Source organism: Mesoplodon bidens (assembly GCF_964165515.1).
Source record: "Mesoplodon bidens genome assembly, chromosome: 13".
Classification (NCBI taxonomy): Eukaryota; Metazoa; Chordata; class Mammalia; order Artiodactyla; family Ziphiidae; genus Mesoplodon; species Mesoplodon bidens.
The window spans coordinates 72,982,843-73,007,881 of NC_138169.1; the positions used below are offsets into that span (position 1 = coordinate 72,982,843).

Here is a 25,039-nt window from a genome sequence, read left to right on the forward strand (position 1 = left end):
AGAGACACATAGCAGCATCTTTAACGTAATTTCTCTCCCTCACTCGCTCTCTCGCCTCTCTCCCCACTACCCTCTCTTCCCCTCCCTCTCTTCCTCTCCTTGACGTTTGATTCCAGTGGCAAAGGAAGAAAAAAAAAAAAAAAAAAGCACAGAGCCGTCAGCCAAACGTGAAACGCGCGGCCCCGCCCCCTCCTCAGCCATTGGCAGCTGTGCGCAGGAGGCCCGCCTCCCGGGGCAGTCGCGGCCACGCAGTGGCTGCTCGCGGCGCCCATCGGGTACTGCCCCGCCCCGGGTCCGGGAAGGTAGGTTGGCTGCCCCGGCGAGCGGCAGAGCCCTTCTGGACAGCTCCCGCTCACCCAAACAGAAGACGTCGGCACCGGAGCGGGCTCGGACATGGCTAGGCAGCGCGCCGCCCCGAGCGGCGGGACTCGGTGATCCCTCCCTTCTTCCCCGCCCCCTCCCGTCTCCCGCACACACGCCCCGTCCGCCCCCACCCCACCCCACCCCCACCCCGGGCGCGCCCGCCCGCCCGCAGCCCGGGGCGCACACCCGCACGCACGCTCCCCCTCCACACGCTCACGCACTCCCGCGCCCTCCCTTGCTCCCGCGGCAGAGCTCCGCCACGCGCGCCTTGCCAGCCCGCCGGCCGCCCCCGCCGCCCCCGCCGCCCCCGGGCCCCGATGGACTGAATGAAGGCTGCCTACACCGCCTATCGATGCCTCACCAAAGACCTAGAAGGCTGCGCCATGAACCCGGAGCTGACAATGGAAAGTCTGGGCACTTTACACGGGCCGGCCGGCGGCGGCAGCGGCGGGGGCGGCGGCGGGGGCGGCGGGGGCGGCGGCGGGGGCCCGGGCCATGAGCAGGAGCTGCTGGCCGGCACCAGCCCTCACCACGCGGGCCGCGGCGCCGCTGGCTCGCTGCGGGGCCCGCCGCCGCCGCCGCCGCCAACGGCGCACCAGGAGCTGGGCACGGCGGCAGCGGCGGCAGCGGCGGCGTCGCGCTCGGCCATGGTCACTAGCATGGCCTCGATCCTGGACGGCGGCGACTACCGGCCCGAGCTCTCCATCCCGCTCCATCATGCCATGAGCATGTCCTGCGACTCGTCCCCGCCCGGCATGGGCATGAGCAACACCTACACCACGCTGACGCCGCTCCAGCCGCTGCCGCCCATCTCCACCGTGTCGGACAAGTTCCACCACCCGCACCCGCACCCCCACCACCACCACCACCACCACCACCACCACCAGCGCCTGTCGGGCAACGTCAGCGGCAGCTTCACCCTCATGCGCGACGAGCGAGGGCTCCCGACCATGAACAACCTCTACAGTCCCTACAAGGAGATGCCCGGCATGAGCCAGAGCCTGTCCCCGCTGGCCGCCACACCGCTGGGCAACGGGCTGGGCGGCCTCCACAACGCGCAGCAGAGCCTGCCCAGCTACGGGCCCCCGGGCCACGACAAAATGCTCAGCCCCAACTTCGACGCGCACCACACTGCCATGCTGACCCGCGGTGAGCAACACCTGTCCCGCGGTCTGGGCACCCCGCCCGCGGCCATGATGTCGCACCTCAACGGCCTACACCACCCGGGCCACGCTCAGTCCCATGGGCCGGTGCTGGCGCCTAGCCGTGAGAGGCCACCCTCGTCCTCTTCGGGATCGCAGGTGGCCACGTCAGGCCAGCTGGAGGAGATCAACACCAAAGAGGTGGCCCAGCGCATCACCGCCGAGCTGAAGCGCTACAGCATCCCACAGGCGATCTTCGCGCAGAGGGTGTTGTGCCGGTCTCAGGGGACTCTCTCCGACCTACTCCGGAACCCCAAACCGTGGAGTAAACTCAAATCTGGCAGGGAGACCTTCCGCAGGATGTGGAAGTGGCTGCAGGAGCCCGAGTTCCAGCGCATGTCTGCCTTACGCCTGGCAGGTAAGCCCAGAGGGTCTCCTGGAGCCAGGGTGCTGGGAGAGGGCTCCGGGGTGCCTGTGGCCCCGGGTGAGGGCGCTTAGCCATGTCTCTGGGTTCTCGCCTCCTCTCCTCTCCACACTTCCTATTTCTTCTCTACTTTATTTCTTCTTCTGTTTCCTCTTTCTCCTCTCCTCTTTTTTCTGTTCTCCCTTTCTCTTCGTTCTCTTCCTTCCTCCCTCCTTGTCTCCCGGGCTTCCTGACCGACCCCCACCCGCATTTTATACGCACTTTGGTCAACGTGCCAACTCTGCCCTCTCCTTCCGACCTTACCCAGTTGTGGGAGTCGCGATGGGGGTGCGCCGTGTCCGCTAGGAGCCCTCTCTTTCCAGGACTCACAGGAAAGGGGGATTGCCTTTATTGGAAACCCTGTGCACTTGAACTCTTGCTTAGACAATACATTTCCAAGCTTGCTTAGGCAATACATTTCAGTTTTCCAAGCTGCCTGGTCTCCCTATATGGAGGCAGTTGGTGGGCGCGGGGTGGGGGGGGAGCGGGAGGCAAACTTGTTTGATCACTGACAAGAGTCACAGCCTTGCCCACGCGGAGAACGGGTGACCAGGGTACAACAGCGCTTCCCGAGCCCGTTTCCGGCCTTGACATTGGCACGGGGACTTTATGATCGAAAGAGCGGGCTGGGGCCAGCTCCCTTGTCACTGCCCACAGTGATGGGAGGGTACAAGGGCGAAGGTTGGGGCTGCCACATCCACCTCTCTGGGAGGACGGGAGAGGAGTAGCTAAGAGTAGAGGGCGTCCTGCCTCACTCGCCGGCCGCCCTTGCCCGGCTCCCAGCGTCTGCCAGGATTTGCCGAGGCTTGGGGCCTCCGGGAGAGACTGGGAGCTCGCGGGAAGAGGTGCAGAAAAATTAAGATGCAGGTTAGTTAACGCATCTTGGCCGCGGGCTACAGGCTCCGCCTTTGCATTAAGCGGACGCTGATTGTGCGCGTAGCTCGGCGACGGGGAGGGCTGGCGGCCGGCGGGAGAGGACGGGTCGACGCATTGGTTACATTGTTCTGTAGCCGGCTTGGCTCTTTGTGCCTCCTCTAGCGGCAGAGCCGCGAGGTACAGCCCTCTATTGTTCTAGGAGCGCAGAAACCTCCTGTGTGGGCGGCGGGAACCAGAGAGAAAGGCGCAGCCGTGGCTGCGACTGGCACACAGTTGCGCTCACAGTTGCGCGCTTTAGTGCGCACAGACCCAGCGCGGTGCGCGTGGCAATTGCGCTGCCCCCAGGACCCTGCCACGGGCCAAGAGGGGCAAAGTGTCCAGGCGCCTCACTGGGGAGGACGCACGGTACCCGACTGCAGGCCGAGATGGGCAGCTTCTTTTGGACTGAGGCTGTCTCTCCCGATCGTCGGATTATCTGGCGGACAATTCGTGGTGGCAGTGATTTACATAGGTGCGGGTAGTGGGTTAGCGCGCGGTTCCGAGCCGCACACAACGCGCTTCCGGAGCTGTGAGCTCAGGCTTCCTCTCCGGCTCCCCGGGGCTATCCTCGCACCGCTGAGCCTGGCTTGTAGGGTGCACTCTGCCTACGCCGGACAGGGCTGGGGGATGTGACAGGCAGCGTGTTCGCCCAGGCTTGGGGAGGGGGCGTTTCCACTCTGACAGCCTCCGCCTTTGCCCGCTGTTGGAGGATTCAGATCTCCAGTCAGTAATCTCCCTGCAGCGTTGATCTGAAAAGGTAAAGAAACTAGCCCCCCACACACACACCAAGGGCTTCCCCACGTCGGTGGACTCCAAATAGTTTTGCATGGATTTAGAAACCTACGTTATCTTTCTCCTCATTTAGCTTACTCTTCATCCTCCCCTACAGTTTTCTCTGATTGCTCTTGGTTCCTCGCAAAGATTAAGCAGTGAATAGAGAGCATCCGTGAAAAACTGGAAGCTTACTGACAATTCCAAACAGTGTGGTACCCCTTTGTCTTAGGCCCCTGAAAATGCCTTTAGTCCCTCACGGGTGAGTTTTAGCAAGGGCTGGCTTCTTAGGCACAGGCAGCCAGAAGAAGCTTGGCAGCTGGTCTTGGGGAGGGGGGACCAGGGTAAGGTAAAGGCAGGATGACAGCTATTCTACTCCGGCTGACCTCAGAGCGCTGCCGCCCCCTCACGCCTGTCCCGAAAAAGACAGATTTTTAAAACATGTGCCCTCTGCCAATGTATGTCTGAAAGTGATTTGGAAAGTAATGCTTTGCTGGCTAGCCGGTCTCAAGGATTTTTGCAACAGCATTGCTGGGATGGGGGAGAGTGTCGCATCCCTGGGGGACCCCAGTTCCACCACCCACCACGGGAGAGTCCCGGGGCCACTCCTCAGGGGCTGGCCTCAGGCAGCATCGGGGATTTTCAGAGCAGGAGCAAGAAAGCCCCCTCAGTGGGAGTCTGAAAGCCTCCTTCAGCGACTGGGAATTTCCTGCGAGGGACCCCGCTTTGCTCAAGCATTCAAATGTGTGTCTGTTTTATTACCCAGAGTTGAAAAGGGACAAGAGCTTTAGCCTTTTTATCTGGCCATTCGATCAGCAAGTACAAGTGTGTTGAGTGGTTATTATTACATAGGAAGCTTTTCAGTTTGGGGTCAGTAGATCAGTCTCTTCAGACACTGATGCAGAAGCTGGGACTGGTATTATGTGCTTGGAGCGCTAGGGGACAGGAGCAAATGGAGAAGAAAAGCTGAGGCCTTCTCCTCCAGGAGTATAGATCGGAATCTCGCCAGCACGCTGCCGAGGGCCCACACCGTTGAGCTCTGGGGGTTAAACAATCCCAGTGACTCTACAGGGCAGCTCTGCCTGACTCCCAGGCCCAAACCTCGCCAAGACCGACCAGCCCCGCATCTCATCGAGACCAGCTCGCTCGCGCTCTCTCTCTCTCTCTGTCTCCCTCTCTCTCCCCTTTTAATTTCCCTTTCTCTTTCTCATTTTGGGTCTTGCCAGAGGTTAGCAGATAGGGGTTTGAGGGACCGCAGAGTTAAGATGCCTGATTTGGGCCAGTGTCGGCAACCTCACCCTTAGGTGAAGTACACCCCGTCACAACAGAAGCGCCGACCGCCTCGGTGTATCCACAGCCCGGGATAGCATTTCAAAAGGAAAGGGAGAAGATGGGGGAGCTCAGATTGCCTCAACAGTAGATTTCAGAGAAATGGGCTCCAAGTGCACGACTTCGTTCATAAAGGGTGGCGAGGGCCGAAACTGTTCGCAACCATGCGGGCTTGGGTCTCTTCCGCGGTCCCCGGGTCTGGCTCCGGCAGAGCAGTTTTTATGAACCCGTCAAGAGGAGGCGAGGACAAACGCCAGCGTGTTCGAGCACAAACCCTCACTGGCTGTGAGCCCAAGAGGCCTCCGAACTCAGCACACACGAACCAGGAGGGACCGAGAGAACCCGGGCAAGAAAGTGGATGGGCGCCTCGCGGAGGACGATCGAGGCCCCGGTGGCGGGAGTGGTTTCCTCCAACACCTGGAAGACAGCAGAGACCCTCCGACGACACACCCTGCCGAGGTTTCCGCCTTTTGTGAGCCGGGCTCCCGGGGCGACCCGCCCCGAGCCTGCCTCGCGTCCCCGCGGCGCCCGGCCCTCCCCAGGCAGCAGCTCCCAGCGGCCAGTCCGGAGCCAAGTCTTGTTGAGGCAGCGGAGGGCCGGGCCCTTAACCAACCCAACGGGATGTCGCCTGGGCCACCTGACGCCCGCGGCAGCGGAGCGTGGCCAGGGCAGAACGCTGCGGCGCCTGCCAGGGGCACCACGTGCGTGCGCGGCTCCTTTTGGCGCCAGGGGACGTCCTCAGGCCACCCTAGGCCTAGGGACGGGGGGCGGGGACCTCACCGGCAGAGACCCGCACCCCGACTCCCACCCCTCCCTCTGGTCAGCCTCTCGGCCGGGCTCAGCCGGGCTCTCCCGAAGGTTTAGTTCGGGATCCGAGCCGGAGAGGTCGAATGTAGCCCACGTCGGTACGGAACACAAGATGTTTTCTCCTGCTGGCTGGTCGGATTAATAATTGAAAAGCTCACTACCGTCCTTGCTTGGTCAAGTCCCGGTGCTTCGAGAACACCTTCCCAACTCGCATTAGGGTGGGCGGGAGCTGGGCCGAGCCGGCGCGACGCGAGGGAGGTTAGTGAACCCGCGGGCGAGAAGTAGCCTGGGTCCACGGGCGCCCTCGATGCGAGGGGCTGCGCATTTATTTTTATTCCAGGCTTTCCACCATGTGGTTATGTCACTTTCTCAAACAAATGTGTATATGGAGGGAGATCGATGCTGATAATGTTTAGAAGATTAAAAGAGCATTAATGCTGGCAACAATAACGTTAACGCGTGGACCCAGATTTCATTGATCTGGAACTTGATCCGGCGCGTTTGCAGTAAGCCCGACGGCGCCCTCTTCCCAGCAGAGCGCTCGCCAGCGGCCTGGCTCCCCGGCGCTCCCGCCGCGCTGCTTCCCCAGCTCCAGGCGGGTTCTCGGGTCTGGCCGCTGCTTCACCCCGCGCGGCCCCAGCCCGCCGCTTCCTCCTCGAGGTTTCCTGCCGTCGCCAGGCTGCCTGCCCTCTCCCCCAGCCCCCGCGCGCAACGCCGCTTTTTGCGCTCCCTGCCGCGGGCTCTGCGGGTGGTTGGTATACCGAAGGCGTCGCACGGGACGGCGCCCGAGCCCTCCCAGTCCTCTCGCGCTTAGGGTGCCTTCGCCTCTGCCCCGCGCGGCCCGCGTCTGGTCCAGCAGGGCCGGGGGCAACTTCTTTCCTCCACGGAAACCATCCGGGAAATTTGGTCTCCTCTCCATATGCGGGAACGTCCAAGCCGAACTTTAGAAACGACGTCTCTAAAGAGAAAAACAAATATCATATATTAACGCATATATGTGGGATCCTAGAAAAAAATGGTACAGATGAACTTCCTTGCAAAGCAGAGATAGAGACACAGACGTATAGAAACGACGTCTTTAAAGCTGCCTGCTAACCTCGCAGCTTCCTGATCCGCGGATCCGCTCCGTCCTTGTTTTCATTAAGAAAACATTCGCAGACTTTCTACACTTTCTGCACTGGTGCATTAGTTGGACAGTTAAACGAGGCCCCAGTGACAATGGCCCGGGCTTCATCCCTCCGAATGGTCTGCTCTGGGCTAATTGGGTCAACCAGAGAAGAATCTTGTTTCTTGCCCCGGCTGGTAAGAAACACCAGCCTGGGGAACTGCCCCGCCCCAGCTCGCCTTCCCACCAGCTAGAGAGATCTTCCCCTCCGAGACGCGGGACTCAGGCCTGGCCCTAGTAGAGAGGTTTTCTCTGAGGCACCTGCCTTGACTGGAAAAGAAAGGACTTCAGAGCTGTCCCCACATCCTGCCAACGGCTCCTTTTGCCAAATGGCTTATGCTTCCAGAAGGAACACTAAGGTGGATGAAGGAAAGAAAGAGCTGGGACGGTAGTGGGGGTGAGATAAGAACTAAATTGTTCGGGTTTTTTTGAAATTATACATTCTCCAGTTTTAGAAATACTGAGCTTTTCCTTCAACAGAAGGTTTCAACCTGGATGAAAAGGAGTGTTTTCCTTCCTTCTCCAAGAACGAAATGAGAAAAAGGAGAAAGCAAAGGAGAGAGAAAAAACCCCAAATCTTGCGTTATTCTGCTTTGCCATGTGGCAAAGGGGAAGCAGTCATTTCTTTCTGTCCTCCCCAGAGATAGGGGTCGTCTTCCTTCCAGTGGGTTTCCTTAGAGAAGGGAGCTTTGATACAGCTCCTTGATTCCTAGTCAGAATGAGCCCTACCCCTCTTCTGAAAACCTGCAGTGAACTAGGTCAGGTGATCAGATACAGAAACGAAAAAGAGTGCGAGGTTTCCTTTTGGTGAGGCAGACAGCGGGCCCCTCCCCTCAAGCTCCCGGTGAAGGGCTCTTAGGCTCTGGGAGGGGCGACTGGGCTTTTGGAGGGTGGAATCTTAGACTCTCCTCCAGCCCCATCTTAGAATCCCAAAACAGGGCTGGATTCCTGTGACTGGTGAGGGTGGGGCAGAGGGGAAACCGAGCCCCCCAGATTCTCAGTGTCTCTGAGAGCGGCCCCACTTCTCTCTAGAGACACGTGTCTGCCCAGAAGTAACAGGGGACCCTGGGCAGGGTTTACCTTCTAGAGCTCCAGGCCTGAACCTTGAGGGGGAAAGAGAATTCCGCTCCAGCTTTTTTCAATCCAAAATGTCACTTCAGGGTCGCCTCTTGGTTTTCTGGGCTTTAGAACCTGTTTCTAAAGGAAGATCAGAGGAAGGGGGTTGAAGAGGTCTCAGGAAGAAAGTACTGGATGCCACCACACTATTGCTGGTGGCTGGTGTTGGTAGAAACTGTCTTGAGGGAAAGTGGTATCCTGTCGGGGTATCCCTGGAGGGATGAAAACCTCAGAGGAGAAGCAGAGTGATTTAGTTTCTGGGCTCTTACCAAAGGAAGGAAAATGAGGAGGGAATAAATAGAAATAATTGTCTGGATAAAGGGCCCTGGGGAAAAGGGTGAATATTGAGGAACCCTGGGCCTTAAACTTCATCTACAGATTCTGGATTATCCTTGTCCCCCACCCTATCAGAGAGCCTTGTTTTTCCTGACCTAGGGACAATTTCTTCATCTGAGGGGATACTTTTCTTGGTGGGGAGAGACCATTATGAGGGTACCCAATAGGGACATTTATACTGTCAGGTACAGAGCCTGCTCAAGGTGGGCTGGGGGCCCATCAGCATCCCCTTTCATCACCCAGTCTGTCCCCCTAATGCACTTCAGTGCCTTTGGGAAAAGCTTGATTTCTGACTTCCAAGTCTCACTCCAGGTGAAGACCCTGAGAAATGTACACAGGTTTTTGCAGGGGCAGGGAGGTAGACTGGGTAGCTCAGCCCACCTGAGGCATGGCAAGGCGTGGAGGCAGGCTGCGGGCTGTGCACACAGAGCTAGTCTCACTGGGGGAGAAGTGGACATTGTTGTGAAAAACTGTCCGACACAAATTGTCCCAGAGGGAAGGGAGGCTCTGCGTTCCACGTTGGTGCCTCTCTCGCCATTTGAAGATCCATTACTCTTCTGTAGAAAGCAGACTTTGTTTGGGTTGGAAGCACACCTCCAATGTAATTTAATCAGCATTGGACTTTGGCTCATGTAATCAAATATACATATACTTTCTCCTGCAGGAAGAAAAATAATTTCTCTGTAACTGGTATTGACTTGAAGTCATGTAATCTCTGGAAAGCATCACGTTTTTAAAGGGACAGGTAAAATTAAGGGGGAAAGAACCCACGGTTTCAGTGGTTTGCCTTTTTAATAGCTAAGAGAGCCAGTTACCACCTAAGAAAGCACAGAAGGAGAATTCTAGAGCTCAGATGCATGGGCTGCTCCAATTGTAGGTATCCCACTCCAGCTCCCTCTGTGTAGTCAACCTCCCAGAACTATACTGGTAGGAAACAAGGTTGACTGGCTCACCAGATCCTAGGAATTTGGGCTTTATGTTTATGTTGGGTTGAGGCATCTTTGGAAGAGTCTGGAGCTCCATTGCTCCATTTTTTTTCTGTCCTCTTTGGAGAGACCACAGGCGGCAGCCGCAGGATCCCAGTGGGCAGCAAGCCCACTCCACCCCCAGGGCCTTGAGCCTTAAGCTCTGCCCTAGAGCATCCCCCTAGAGCAAGCCTGGACTCCCCACCCCCAGGGCGAGGCTCTGGGCTTTACCCAGGTTGGGTCTGTTAGGGAATCTGTTGTAAACACAGATCCATTGATTTGCATTTGTCAGAGAGTAAAGTTAAACCAGTGAAAAGAGAAGCCCTTACCCTTTTATGCAGGGCCAGGGAAACCTTTCATATTGATCCTATTGATCCAACCTTTCCCTTTAAGGAAACCACATAGTTAAAGACCCTCATTCAATAGATTTACCCTTTGCGCTTGCGTTATTCCTTTAAGTGTTCTCATCTAGGATAGCTGGGCATTAAGCCCACACTCCAAAGCAAACAAAAATGAAAAGGGGGAAGGAGGGGAGGAGTCAAGAGGCAGAATTGTGGCAAGTGAAACTGAATCAAACTGAAATGTGTAATGACTTGGTTGGGGAATGTTTTTCTCATTCTTCTAAGATGACATGCAGGGATAAGGACAAAACAGATGCATTTAGCGATCTCCTTTTTTCTCTTCTCTTCTCTTCTCTCTCTTTCCCTCCCCCCAAAACAAAATCTATTTAGATGCTAGAGTAACAACATCACAGGAACATCATTTTCTACTGTAAAATTATTTCAATCAAGCCACTAGCTTGGTTCATTTACACTGGTTCACTTAAAGGCAGTGATACTTCCACAAAAATTATTTTGGCTCATTTGTAGCAAATTGGGAATAAAATTGTCCCTAGAAATGCAATATTTTGGGCTCTGTATATGAGCATGAACACTGAAGTCACTTTCCAAGAGAAGGGCTTGGAGTTGTGTGTTCTGATGGAAGTAGGTAGAAACCAGACCAGGAGTAGGGTACAACTTTTTCTTACCGAGCAGTGTAGATGGAACAGGAATTGGTAAATATTGCTCAGTACCCTTTGTGTTTGCAGAAATGAAAATGAAAGTCCCCTTTGTTTCCAGAACCGTTGGCATGATCCGTTCTATTTCTTCCTTGACCCTTTTTGTTCTGTAAATAACATCCATTTGTGATTTTTTTTCCAACATGTTCCATGTGCTCTTCCTAATTGTCTCTTTCTTGGGTTGTGTTCAGACATTCATGTTTGTTTTATGTGATTGAAAAATATTAATGATTCCTTAGGTGAGCTAATGTATTTATCTGCTGAGTGAGTTCAAAGGGCAGAGTTCAGCTATGGTTCAGGTTAATTGAACAGGAAGCAGTGAGCTTTCCCGTCTGTGTTGAACAAGGGACCAGTTCCTTAAAATATCACAGTCAGCAAACACACAATTTCAGTGTCTTCATCCTGGAGTCTGATGTAAGAGGCTCAGATCAACTTGGATTGCTTGTTTAAAAACCCAAAGCAAAGCACAGCAACTGCAACAAAGCCTCCGAGTCCCCCTCAGGGAAGAAGAGTTTTCTCATTGGCTAATTGCTTTATTGGTAGCACTGACCTGCAGAGCAGCTGCAGGGGCCTGGATGAAGGCTTAGGCCTCAGAATAATGTGCTCCATTAGAACAGGGCAAGGCATTTTTTGTTTACTCAGTTGGAACTCCCTGCAAAGTGCCATTAACGCCAGCCCAACCGCATGCGTGTTGCAAAAGGCAAAGGTCACGCCAGTCAGGCTGTAGGCACAGCCAGCTCTGCCCTGGTGGGAGGGAGGGCATCCTGTTGGCATTGCCCTCCTCAAGCTTGGCCCAGCCCCATGAGCCCCTCCAGGGCTTTGACCAAAGCAAGCACTTGCACAACTTGTTTACATTTCCCAATTGCTGAATCATGTTATTGATGACTACACAGTTTTGATCTGAGCACCATCAATCACACATGAGAAAAAAATCCTCCCACTGACCCTCTCTTTCTTATTTATGTTCCCTTCACCATTGTGTATTACGGTAAATAGAATTGTGCGAACGGTGCTTTTTAGCAGAGTGCTTGGATCAAGAGGAGGACAGACCTCCAAACCTGGCTAGGGGGTTGTTTAGCAGAAAGGAGGTTTGAGGTGGAACCAGGAGCACAGTCAAGGCTTCTACCAAAAGCACCTTGAGCTAGAGTGCCACCTGCCGGGAGTCTTCTAACTGCAACAAGCCTTGCACCTCTAAGGCCCAGGCTCTTTTCTTCACTTTGTTCCTAGTGTCTGTGTCTCCATTCCCCACCCTACTGACCACTACCCGTATTTTCCTAGAAATTTCTTAGGGGACTTTCTCCTGGTCCTTTGGAACTCTAACCTCTGCCTCTCCGAATCCGTTGCCAAGGAGAAATCAGCGGTTTTGCTGTGACGGGTAAAGGTGTTCCGCCCACCCTGCACACTGAGGTAATAGTCTCCTGCTTGAGAGATGAGGGGCAGAGAAGGCAAAAACTGTCTGTGGGAGAGAAGAGGAATGGTTATGTGTGTAGGAGAAATGGCTCAGTTGATGGTGCCAGGGAGGGCGGTACCATCTGTAAGGTGCTCTCTGCAAAGGCAAAGTATTGTACGAAGGAGAGGGGGTGAGAGAATTCCTATGGGCAGGGAGGACATCAGGAAAGAGATACGCCAGATCGGTGAGCCAGAGGTGGGCTCTGTGAAAGCCCCTGGGAAGAGAAAAGGGGAACCAGCCATTTTGCAGTTGCAAAGAAGTAAGCCAGTGAGCTACACTTGGAGCCAAACTGTGGCGCTGGCTGTAGCTCTGTGGGCGGCAGCTGTTTCCAGACTTGCCTCGCGTGGATCTGGGCCCTGAGCCCCTGACAGGCCGCCGCCTGTGCGTGGGTTGCTGCCGCCACGCCTTGATGCAGGCTTCAGCACCACGAACAGCGCCACGGAGGGCCCTGGCAGCCAGCGCGCCCAGGCCGGGGTCTGAGCAAGTTTGCTTCTCACCCCAGAGAAGGGAGATGGGTCCTCTACCGGGTGAAATCCAGGCAGGACCCCGATCAGTAGCTCCAGCTCTCTAGATCTCAGGAGCCCCGGACAGAACAGGGCCTCAGATTTTCCTCCCTCGGCCCATGGCTTCGTTTCTCTGTGGGAGGTCAGCGATAATAAAGGGAGAGGAGGCGATGGCGGTGAGAGGACAAAAGATGCTAAAGGACCCTTTCCTTTCCAAGGGGAAGAACATTACCTCTGTCGGGGGCAGAGGGATTGAAATGTTTTCCTCCGTGTTCCTGGCTTCTGCGGGCGCTGACTGCTAGCTACTCTGAGCACGGTATTTCAGATTGAGGGTTTCCTTTCAAGGTTTACGGTCTTGACTGCCCTACGCACAAATATACAAAAACGGATTTCCCCTCCCCCCCACCCTTGCCTCCACGTGAGTTTTGCAAACATGGTTTTCATTATATGAAGCGAGATCCTCACATTATATCAGCAGTAATGTTGCCAGGCTACCTCCAGTAAATCTAGAAAGTGGGTTTGATTTCTTGAGGGTTTTCCTTAATGGGACTCTCTTTAAGGGGAACCTCTCCACCGCTTCTGTGGGCCAAGGGTTGTGTCACTTCCACGAGGCCACACAACGGAGTCACATGGCCCTGGCCACGGTGAGAGCTGACATTAGGCACTGACCCCTGACTCTGGCTGTTTTCATTCAGCAGCTCTGCTTTATTTGTGTTTTTATTACAGGGAAAGGAGGCAGGTGGGTCCTTCTGGTCTGTGATTAAGCACAACTCCCATCTCTTTAGGTTTCTAGTAAAGTGGCCCTTGACTTCCCAAAGCTAATTAAAATGTAAAACTTTTGCTTTATATCAAGAAACTTTAGTTCAAGCCCAATTTATTGTTAAAGTGGTTCTCGGGCAGGTGGACCATAGGAACAGACAAGTGTATCCCCTTTAAACAGAAAGTCAAGGGCATGATAAATGAGATTTTCTTCCCTGTGACAATTCATCTTTAAATTCCAAGTGGCTCTTGGATGAAAGGAAGAAAATCCAGCCCCAAACAAAACAAATCTGGTAGAGCATTCACTCTCAGTGTTGAAAAAAATCATTTTCTGTGTCTAAATACCTAGACTTTTGCTCTATAAATGAGCAGGAACATATTTGAATTAGATCTAAGAACTAGTTTTAAATCTATTTGATAAACGCTGATTAAAGCAGTTTCTTCAAGTCATATGATCTTTGAATTTGCAGGCATGCATTTCCTAGTAGTTGTTGGGTAACACTATCAAAACCTTTTCTGGTAAAACATGGATTTGACAGTAAGCAAAGCCTTTTTTTTTAAGTCTATTTTATATGCATCACCGCATCTTATTAAAATAAGACCGTGCACTCTGCAAGGCCTTATACTAAATGCATTTCCTTTCTAGTGAACTCAATGTGGTTTTTAAAAGATATTTTGACAAGACTGCAATGTAAACAGTACCTCCCCAATAGTCTTCTTTGACTCCAAATACTAAAAAAAAAAAAAAAAAGTGTGGATTAAAAGAACTTTTTGTGTTTCTGAAACAGAGCGACAGATTTCCAAATCTAAAGGGTTTTTTTTTTTGTTTTTAAGTCTTGGATTCAGATGCCTCCTAACGTATATGTTCAAGGCATGAGAGTGAACTCTTTAGTCACTCTCAATGTTTAACCCTTCTCATCCTTTTTTTTTTATTATTATTGTTCTGAAAAGGAAGAGACACTCTTCCTGTTGAAAACCAATTCTTTGACCTTATTCTGGGCCCCTGCCTCTCCTACCTTCTCAGGACCCAATCCCTTCCTGTGTTTATAACCTCTTAGCATTTTCCCATCCGAATTTTTGTGCTCCAGACTCTCCTATATTTTTTTAATGCTCCCCCAACACCTGTTCCAACTGTAGCTCTTCCCTCCCTTCACTTCTAGAAAGAGTTGCTATAACTCAGTATCTGGTTTTCACCTCCCCTTTCAGTCCCAGCCCTTTGCTGTCTCATTCTGGCCACTCCTGTTTGCTAAATCTGCTCTTACCAATGTCACTGTTGAGGTCTTTGTAGCTAAATCCAATGGATGCTTCTCAGTTCTTACCTTAACTTGGCCTCTCCATGGCATGTGACACACTCCTGACCATGCTTTCTGAAATACTGTACTCTCTTATTTTCCTTTCTGGAATTCTGGCTATTGCTTCTCGGTCTCCTTTCTGGGCTCTCTCCATCTAGCTCAGCATTCAGGCCTAGGCTATTCTATATATTCATTCGTCATACTCACCCCAGAAGATTGCATCTGTTTGGTTGTCATCTTGCTATGCTGAGGATTTCTAGGTCTCTTTCCAGCCCTGATATCTCTCCTGAGTTCCAGGTCCCTATTTCCTTCTGCATCTGGACATCTTTGCCTGGGTGTCCTCAAACTCAGTCCATCTCAAAGTGAACTCATTTTTCTTAACCCCCAGCCCCCATCACCACCACCACCACCAAATATGAGTCTCTTCTTTTATTCTCTCTCTCTTTCAGTAATATCATCTTGTACACAGAATCTCAAGCCAAAAACCAGGAAGTCAACTCAGACTCTACTTTTCCCCCAGGTCAGCCATACTAGCCATGTGGATTATACCTCCTAAATATCTGTCTCCATCCCCTCCACTGCTGCCCTCGTTGGAGGCATCACCAATTTCAGCAGCCTCCTGACTGGTCTCCCTATCTCCAGTCTTGCCTTTTCCCATCCATTTTCCAACCTTAAGCCACAGTGATTTTTCTGGAACCCAAATCTGACCACAGTACACTGTTGTTTAAAACTCTTTGTTAGCTCCCTTTGACCATTGGTGAAGGTACATATCCCTGAGCAGGATAGACTAACCCCTGCTCACCTCCAGCCTCATCTCCCATCACTCCCCCCATTTACTCTGCGTGCAAGACATGCTGTACTCCTAGCTCCTCAAACACACCAGGCCATTCCTTTAGCCTAGAACACTTTTTCCCTCACTCAGCTAACCTCACCTCAAAATCTTGGCTTAAAGTTCCTTGTCTTTAAGCGAAATCTGGGCTTAAAGGTCTAGGAAGTTTCCTCTGGTCTCCTAAATTGGGATCTCCCTGGACTACCTATCCCATTTCACATAGAACACAGATAGGTATCACCTGCTTACTTGTCAGTGTCCTCCCCCCACCCCAGATTGTAGGTTCTATGAGACCAAAGATTGGATAGAGCATGTGATAGGCAGCCAGTAAATATCCATGAATAAATTAATGAATACCTTTATATGACATTGTTTCTGCCCATTTTACTCCCCCAAGTTAGTGGATGGCATTCGAAAAAGAATCATCAGTGTTGGTGCATCATCATTTGGAGATAGTATTTCATATTTCATGATATTGAGTTCTCATTGATGTCATTTTCCTCCTAAGCTAAGATACTACAGGTATGTATGAGTTTTAAAGGGAATCTTGAAGTGGGGTTAAATCTCCTATCCAAAGTTTCAGACTAGTATCTCCAGTAAGGTGAGGGATGTGAAACGATCACTAAACACTAGACTAGGGTGTTACCAGTTGACTCTAGTCTGCCAAGGTAACCTGCTCAAACAGGTAGTTCTTGCTGTCCTGCTCATACGTTGCCCTCTTCGCCACATCGATGTCCCTGCACGCTCTCTTCCTGCTGCCCGAAATGCCTTATCTCATCTGTCCCTCTCCAGATCTCCCCGGCCACCACCGTAGGTCCTCCATCTCTGAACGTTCCCAGCAAACTCTAGCCCATTCTTTTTTCTCCCTTTGCTCAACTCTGGTTACAGTCATCTGTTCCAAACTGCACAGCAGATTCTTAGCTGGGGTCTTACACCCCTCTCCAGATCTCTCCTGTATCCCTTCCCTGTGGCTCTGGAGGGGAGATGCCATATCCTTGTGCCTCCCACAGCTGCTGGTCCATGGCTGAGCACAGAATAGGCACTTTTTTAAAACTGAGTCATTTGATGTATTCCTGTCTATTTTTATGGACTCACCTAATTTCAGTCACTGGGTTGGGGAGGTGTGGGAGTTAGGTTTTGTATGTCTGCTTTTAGCTGGCATTCTTTTCTAGCCTCTACTCTTTTTCTTTTCTTTTTTTTTTTTACATCTTTAGCCTCTACTCTTCAAATAGGAGTATTCTTTTTTGTAAATATTTTGATCGTTGACAAAAATACTTGCTTACACAGTCAAAAATAGATTCCTGAGTTAACCTGAAATGACACCTAAGCTTAATATGGGGAAAACAGTGCTCATGATGGCTTGGTAAATAACAAAGGTGGTTCTGCTTCCACAGACAGCTGAAAATGTTACCCATTTTAGAATATTTGAGGCTGCAAACACATCAGCAAATCAGAGGGACTATTTTCCTCTTTTAAGTCATTTTAATTATCAGTAAACCAAATTTGTATTTAAATGGCAGTAACTTGATACGGTACAAGTTCCTAGATTTTTATTGACTTAAATTTACCTGTAAAGAAAAAAGCCAGAGGTCAACATTTTTGTAAGTTTACCCTTTTTCTTTCTCATTTCCTTTTATATTGGCAAATGAGTATGTAAAGTTATTTGAGGTCTTTGAAACCCAGTAGTTCAAAGGTTTTCAGGGATATACACAGTTCTGCCTACATAGTACTGAACTAAGTAATTACACATGGACAAAAATTAACTAGCTTTTTTCACCTTTGATTTTATTGGAATTTTAAGATTTGAGTGGATAAATCTCACTTATCTTCATAATATCCATACAGGATTGAGTGAAAAGAGGTTTTACCATTATCTCAACTTTAGTGAGAAACTGAAACTAAGATAATTTGCTGTACCTCTTAGGTGGAAATTATACGTTGCCTGGAGATTTTTTTTTACAGTTACATCTTGACATTCATATTACATGAGTAACAAACTATGAAGACCAGGCATATATGAACAGAATGTTTAAATTAAAACATTCCAGGCCTTTTTTTTTTTAATGCCTTTAACTGAGTGCTTTGCTGTGCTGCATGATAATTAGGTATGCTTGGTAAGCAGTTGGCTTCAGTGACTGTCATCTGTGTGCCTTGTGTAGCCAAACCAAGTTTCCACTGACACAGAGGCAGAGACAGGCAGGGGTAGGCAGAGCAGGAGGCAGCTCTGAGGCCTCTCTGAAGAGCCTTGAGCCCTTATTCAGAGGCTGCCCTCTTCTCTGGCTAGGTACCATGGCCTGGCCATGCCTGGCACCAAAGGAAGACCACACACTCCTTTTTTCCCTTCTTCCTGTTGCCTCATCTTCCTCCTCTGCCATCCTCCAAAGGAATTAGGTGGGACGTGGAGGAGAACTGCTGAGTTCACCCTCCCTGACCAGTTCTCCACCTAGAGCCTCGGACTTGGGCTTCCATAGACAGATTTTGGAAAGTCAGTTAAAAGGGCAGAGTTGGGGGTAGGTAGGGATTGGATTGGAGGGGAGAGGGAGGAAAATCTACAGTAGAGATAGGTGGGCTTTTCTACTGGAAGCCACACCAACTCAGGAGCCCAAGTATTCTGCCTCCTTAGAGCTCCAGAAGTCCCTAGGGTATGAGCATCCCTATCTGAGATGGGGAAGGAGCCCCAAGCTAAGAAGAGAGGGAGTCTGTGACAGGTCCTGGGAATAGTGTCTGTAGGACCCAGATCCTTCTATCCTAGGCTGTTGGGAAGGGATTGGAGGCACCAAGCATTCCTTTCTCCCTGACTTTTTCAGAGCTGATCTTATAGAAGTAGCAGCAGGGTAGCACAGCAGAACAAACGATCTTTGGCTTTGGAGTCGGACAGGCTTGGGTATTAATTATAACTCTTCCATTTGCTAGCTCTGATTTAACCTCTCTGAGTCTCAGTTTCCTCCTTTATAAAATGGGAATAGTATGTTCATCTCGGAGAACGATGTAAGTATGAGAGATGATCTGTATAAAATCATTGTTAGGTAATGGGCTGATCAGCTGTCTTCAGGACTTTCCCACAGAATTCCTTGCCTAGAGTGATGATCTGAGGGATAAGATGGCCTTGGATGTTGGGGAGGAGGAGAGAAAGGAAATAAGGTACAGATTTTATTGAACATCTATTATGTGCTGTGTATCAGTTACCTATTGCCATAATAATACTAAGTAGCAAACCACCCCAAAACTCATGGTGTTTAACAATAAACATTTTCCCTACCCCCCTTCCCCCTTGGTAACCATAAGTTTGTTTTCTACATCTGTGACTCTATTTCTGTTTTGTAAATAACTTCATTTGTACCATTTTTTAAGATTCCTTATATAAGCGATATCGTGGTATTTGGGGGGGGGGAGGAATAAATTGGGAGATTGGGATTGACATATACACACTACTATATATAAAATAGATAACTACCAAGAATCTACTGTATAGCACAGGGAACTCTACTCAATACTGTGTAATGATCTATATGGGAAAAGAATCTAAAAAAGAGTGGCTGTTTGTCTATGTATAACTGATTCACTTTGCTATACAGCAGAAACTACCACAACATTGTAAATCAACTATACTCCAATAAAAATTAATTTAAAAAAACAATAAACATTTTTTTCTCACATATCTGCAGGACTCAACTGATCTAGGCTGATCCCAGCTGGATTCCCCTTTGTGGTTTGGCTGGCTTGATCATGTTGTTTGTGGGTGGCTTTGTTCCATGTTTCCTATCCTGGGACCACTGGGGTAGCCTGGGTATGTCCTCACAACGACGATGACAAAGGGGAAAGCACAAGCAATAACATTCCACTGGTGGAAGCAAGTCACACGGCTGAGCCTAGAGACTGAGTAGGGGGGCACTACCAGATGCCATGGCACGGAGCCTCGTACAGGAAAGGGTGAATTGGAGTTTGAGGGGTTTTGTTTTTTGTTTGGCTTTTTTGCCATCTACCTCTTACCACGTATTTTAGCTCACTTCCATTCTTGCAGGAAGTCATTCCTATGGTTGGGATAGGATAAGGACAGCAGATTTGGCAACAAATAGGAAATAAGTGTGGAAGTATTTCAAAACCCTTTATTACTTTATACTTTATACAAGTAACAAACTATGCCCAGCTTGTTAGAAGCCATGTTTCTTCGTACTAGGCTGATCTGTGGCCATGCCTGACCTTCCCTCCAGATGGTAGCAGGCAGGGAGCCCGGCTTTGCTCTCCTTCATCTTCCCTCTAGTGCTGGCCATAGTTGGCACTCAGTAAGTGCAGGTGATCCCCAGGGTCACACAGCTCTGGTGTCCTAACAGGAGGTCCCTTCTAGCCTCACCAGATGACCACATGTACCTCTACATGTATTTTAAAATAAGACTTCATTTTAAACTTCTCTGTTTTTTCTCACTGAAATAACCACCAACCATCTGAGGAACAAAAGTCCAAATCTGGGCTTCCCTGGTGGCGCAGTGGTTGAGAGTCCGCCTGCCGTTGCAGGGGACACGGGTTCGTGCCCCAGTCCGGGAAGATCCCACATGCCGCAGAGCGGCTGGGCCCGTGAGCCATGGCCGCTGAGCCTGCGCGTCCGGAGCCTGTGCTCCGCAACAGGAGAGGCCACAACAGTGAGAGGCCCGCGTACCGCAAAAAAAAAGTCCAAATCTGTTGCCTATAGAAGTTAAGCCATCCAATCCAGATCTACATTATTCTGTGCAGGCAAAATCCAAACGATGCCAGCACTTTATTCATTTTACCAATGAATACAGAAGCAATTTGGAGGTGATATCAAAAAGATCAAGGGCTTCCCTGGTGGCGCAGTGATTGAGAGTCCGCCTGCCGATGCAGGGGACACGGGTTCGTGCCCCGGTCTGGGAGGATCCCACATGCCGCGGAGTGGCTGGGCCCGTGAGCCATGGCCGCTGAGCCTGCGCGTCCGGAGCCTGTGCTCTGCAACGGGAGAGGCCACAACAGTGAGAGGCCCGAGTACCACAAAAAAAAAAAAAAAAAAAAAAGATCAAGAGATTTACTCATTTGTGACTCTAACGATGTCTAAGGCTTGTTGAGGGTTGTTTCTGTTTTTTTTGTTTTTTTAACCTTAGGTTCTATTTCTGGCATGCTTTTATTTTTTTAAATCATAAGCAGTGTTAAAAATACTTGACGGGTTTTGCCTTGGTTCTTAATGTGGGTGTTAAGAGATGCCTTCCATTAGTGAGTATGCCTCAGATAATGTGTTTATTTGCATCTTCCTTCTTCTCTGCCTGTCCCCTAATGGTCTGGTACACAGAGGGCTACTTGAGCTGATTTATATGGATCTCAGTTGCTCTCATTTGTGCATACTTAATTCAGAGAGGTGATCATATTGATTTCCCAGACCCACTTTTCAAGACATTGTACTAACATAGATATCTTAGCAGCTCCAACTACATTGTCTGAAAAGGAAAACATTTTAAACCTTTGGAAGCAATTTTGATGGACATTTCATTGTGTTCTGTATTACTTACCTAATTAAATTTCCTTCACATCGAGGTCTGTTTAAAATTCAATTGAGAAATATTTTCAAGTTCCATTGGTCAGATAACTTTGTTTAGCTGGATTTGTTCTGCATGCATATGAAACGGCATCCTATGAATCAATACCCAGTGCTTATACTTCCCATGGATGTGAAGAAATGACACCCTTGTAGGCAAATGTAATCTCTTGTTTTTCATAACAAGCTGTCCCTGGTTACTGAACTTGTTCACCCTGTAATTCCAAAAAGTCCTTGTGTTTTTGTGCCTCTGGTTTGGCAGGCTGATTTATTCGAATTCTGAGCATTGTGAACGAAATCTGTAACTTCTTTCATGGATTAGCTGGAGTCCCGGAATTCCTGTTTGCAAGTTCAGAGTCCAGCTCAAGGCCACTTGCCCCCTTTAGGGCATACAGAAGTCTTATTTGCATAGCGGAGGCGGGGGTAGAATTCCAGATTGAGTTTGAAAGCAAATAAGGTTATCGGTCTGAGGAGTCATCCCCAGTGGAAGAGGTGTGATTCCTGATGTTTTGTATCTTTGGAAGCAAAACCCAGGAGAAAGGCCTTATCTCTCAGTTCCACCCACCTGCCCCACCCCCAAGACAAGAAAAACAGACCCTCCTCATCTCTTATCCTGGCTAGCCATCCCATTCAGTTCTGTGGCAAAGGACCCTGTGGTAACAGAGCTGCAATTGGAGAGTTGGCATTCCATAAGCACTGCTTTAATATTTTTTTTAAAAAGTTCCAAAGATGTACTTTTTGTTGCATTGTTCATTAGCCTTTAAACATTTCAGAATTGAGTACAGTCTTCAAAGTCTTCAAGGTTTATCTTGTTTATCTCTGTCTTAGTCTACTGTACCAAAATACCGCAGACAGCTTATTAACCACAGAAATTTATCGCTCATGGTTCTGGAGGCTGGAAGAGCAAGGTCAGGATGCCAGCCTGGTTGGGTGAAGGCCCTCCTCAAGGCTGCAGGCTTCTCATTGTATCTTCACATGGTGGAAGGGGTTCGGGAGCTCTTGGGAACCTCTTTTATAAAGGCACGAATCATATGCAAAAGGGTTTTCTACCCTCATGACGTAAGCACCTCCCAAGGGCCCCGCCTACACTGTCATCACCTTTGGAAGTTAGAATTTCAACCTATGCATTTGGGCGTGACACAAACATCCAGGCTATAGCAATCTCTGTACCTCAGATGATAGGGGGTATATCATAAGGTTATTGTGAGCCTTAAATAAGCTAATGCATATAGATGCTCAGAACAACTGGTGGATGGTGAATACTTGCTAATTTAGTTGAGTCATTATTATTACTAGTAATTGACTAACATTACCTTTGTAATTTCTCTGTACATAATAAGCAGGAGACTTGGCCTGAGTCACCAACTCTTCCATATTTTTTACATATCAAGAGTATTGCTTGGGGGCTTCCCTGGTGGCGCAGTGGTTGAGAGTCCGCCTGCCGATGCAGGGGACACGGGTTTGTGCCCCGGTCCGGGAAGATCCCACATGCCGCGGAGCGGCTGGGCCCGTGAGCCATGGCTGCTGAGCCTGTGCGTCCGGAGCCTGTGCTCCGCAACGGGAGAGGCCACAACAGTGAGAGGCCCGCGTATCGCAAAAAAAAAAAAAAAAAAAGAGTATTGCTTGGGACTTCCCTGGTGGCACAGTGGTTAAGACTCCAAGCTCCCAGTGCAGGGGGCCCGGGTTCAATCTCTGGTTGGAGAACTAGATCCCACATGCATGCCGCAACTAAGGAGCCCGCCTGCTGCAACTAAGACCTGGCACAACCAAATAAATAAATAAATAAAATATATTTTTTTAAAAAAAGAGTATTGCTTGGCGTTGTCATCAATAGCGTGAGCTTCAGGGTTAGACAGATCCAGTTTAGTTCCCAGCTACACCACTTACTAGCTGTGTGACCTCATGCAAGTCATTAACCTCAGAGAGCCTCGGTTGCTTCCTCTGTAGAATGGGGATAAGGTTGGTGCCGACTAGATAGTTGGTGTGCGGGTTACATGAGATACCATAGTGTTTAGCACTGCACCTGGCACTTTTTTTTTTTTTTTTTTTTTTTTTTTGCACCTGGCACTTTTACATCTTATTTCCTTCATACCCAGGATAATCTCCTATTTCACATGGACAGGTCTACCCTTCAGCATAATTTTTGTCACTTTCACCAGTGGCATTTGTGACGAGAGAGATTGCCAGACACAACATTGGTCTTTGGGTGCTCTCCTTGCAAACTGGTCAAACATGCATCAGTGTTATTCACTCCTGCCACCACTCCCTCTCTCCCCCACCCCCATGTCCTTTTAAGACTCTTAACAATTACAGACATTTCGCTAAGCTCGTGCTTAGAACACGGAAGTCTGCTGTGCTCACGGTAGGTTCTGACTGCATCCTTACTGACTTATGCTGGGATAAGGTCCATTTGGAGAGTGTGGTATGTGTTAAGCACAAACTCTACATTTGCTAGAATTGTACAGTTGTACATAGAAAAATTACAGCTCCACCAGCAAGGCTCAGCTTATCTTTTTTTTTTTTTTTTTTTTTTTTTGCGGTACGCGGGCCTCTCACTGTTGTGGCCTCTCCCGTTGCGGAGCACAGGCTCCGGACGCGCAGGCTCAGTGGCCATGGCTCACGGGCCCAGCTGCTCCGCGGCATGTGGGATCCTTCCGGACCGGCACGAACCCGTGTCCCCTGCCTCGGCAGGCGGACTCTCAACCACTGTGCCACCAGGTAAGCCCTCAGCTTATCTTATATCTGCATCATGATCGCAGGTTTGGGAGTCATTTCAGAAAGCTCTTTTCTCCCACGTCCAGGTAGCGATGAGGCAAAAAGTGCTGAGTACTGTTCCCTCTTTTCTGGTTTCAGTATGGCTGGACCCTGCCTCTTTCTCCTGTTCCCCAGATCCACCACTCACTGTGCATTCATTTGGTTCTCATCTAACTCCCTGAAGGCTCCTGTTTGGTTCATGCTATCATCTTTATTCCCAAAACCAGGAGCCTTAACATGGAAAGGAAGGAAGGAAGGGAGGGAGGGAGAGAGAGAGGGAGGAAAGAAAACCCACAGACACCTCACTGTTGCTTTTCCTTAAGTAGCAACTTATCTGCTAATAGAAGACTTTGAAGCCGTGGGCTTCCTCTGAATTCTCAACACACGATTGTTGAGACTATTTAAACAGTCTCTAGAATCCTTTTCTGACCCCAAATTACTCCGAAGCATTCATTGTCTTAGTGGTTTCATGGCCGCATCATTTCATATTCATTAGTGTTTTCATGAAAAATGATAAAACTAATTAGAGCGGCTACCGGTTAATTCACTTGGTGATTCATTACTCTCTCCCCTCTTGGTGTTCTGCATGTGGTCATCTTGGAGAAGGCATCCAAGGAGTAATTGCAGCTCTATTCCCTGAGTGATCGCCTAATGCCATTAGTTCTGATCCACAGGCACATCTTCAGCGGCTCTGATGGGGTCTGGTTACAGCTGCACCCTTGCCCCTGCCCTTTGGATGCAGGGAGAGAAGGGAGCCTGCACTCAGGACTGGTCCTCTGGAGGGAGTCCAGGGCAGCAGAGGGGGCCGAGTTCCCGGTGGGAGGTGAGCATCACTTTAGCCTCTTCTGGACCGTGAGGTAAGGACAGGATAGTGCTCAGAGAAATCTGCCCTGAGAACTTGTACTTGGGAAGGAATAAGGAAAACAAATTTTCTTCGGTTTTAGCAGACGTGTGGCTAGGTATGGGCTAGATTCTGGAAGTCTGGTTCTCTTTCAGACCTCTGCCGGCCACTTCTCTTCTTAAAATGTTTATTTGTCCTCACATCCATTGGGAGGGCAGCTATCAAAAAGCCCAGGGTGTGTGCCAGCCTATGATAGCATCTGCAGCGAGGCAGTCTACCTAGGAGCAGAATTTCTGAGTCATAGCACATGCATATATTCAACTATATCAGATACTGCCAAACCGTTTTCTAACCTGTTATGCGAATTTACACTCCCACTGGCAGCCTGGGAGAGTTCCCATATCTTTGCCAGCAGTTGGTATTGAGAGATTTTTACATTTAAGCCATCTAGGTGGATGTTATAATGTTGTTGTTTTAAGTTTATAATTTCTGGATTACTAGTAACTTTGAGGGTCTTTTTATATAATGGTTGGAAATTTGGATTTCTTCTCCTGTAAAGTGCCTGTTCAAGTCTTTGCCTGTTTTCCTATCGGGATGTCTTGACTTCTTGTTGATTTCCAAAAGATTTTATATATTCCGAGTT

General features: G+C 49.9%; 1 protein-coding gene across 1 annotated transcript in view; it reads left to right on the forward strand.

Moving 5' to 3' along the window:
- Positions 1–302: 302 nt before the first annotated feature.
- ONECUT2 (one cut homeobox 2) overlaps positions 303–25,039 on the forward strand; it is a 54,821-nt gene continuing 30,084 nt past the window's right edge. The window contains exon 1 of the mRNA XM_081252745.1: positions 303–1,923. Within this exon, the coding sequence (XP_081108871.1) occupies positions 690–1,923 (1,234 nt within the window). The 5' untranslated portion in view covers positions 303–689. The remainder of the gene's footprint in view (positions 1,924–25,039) is intronic.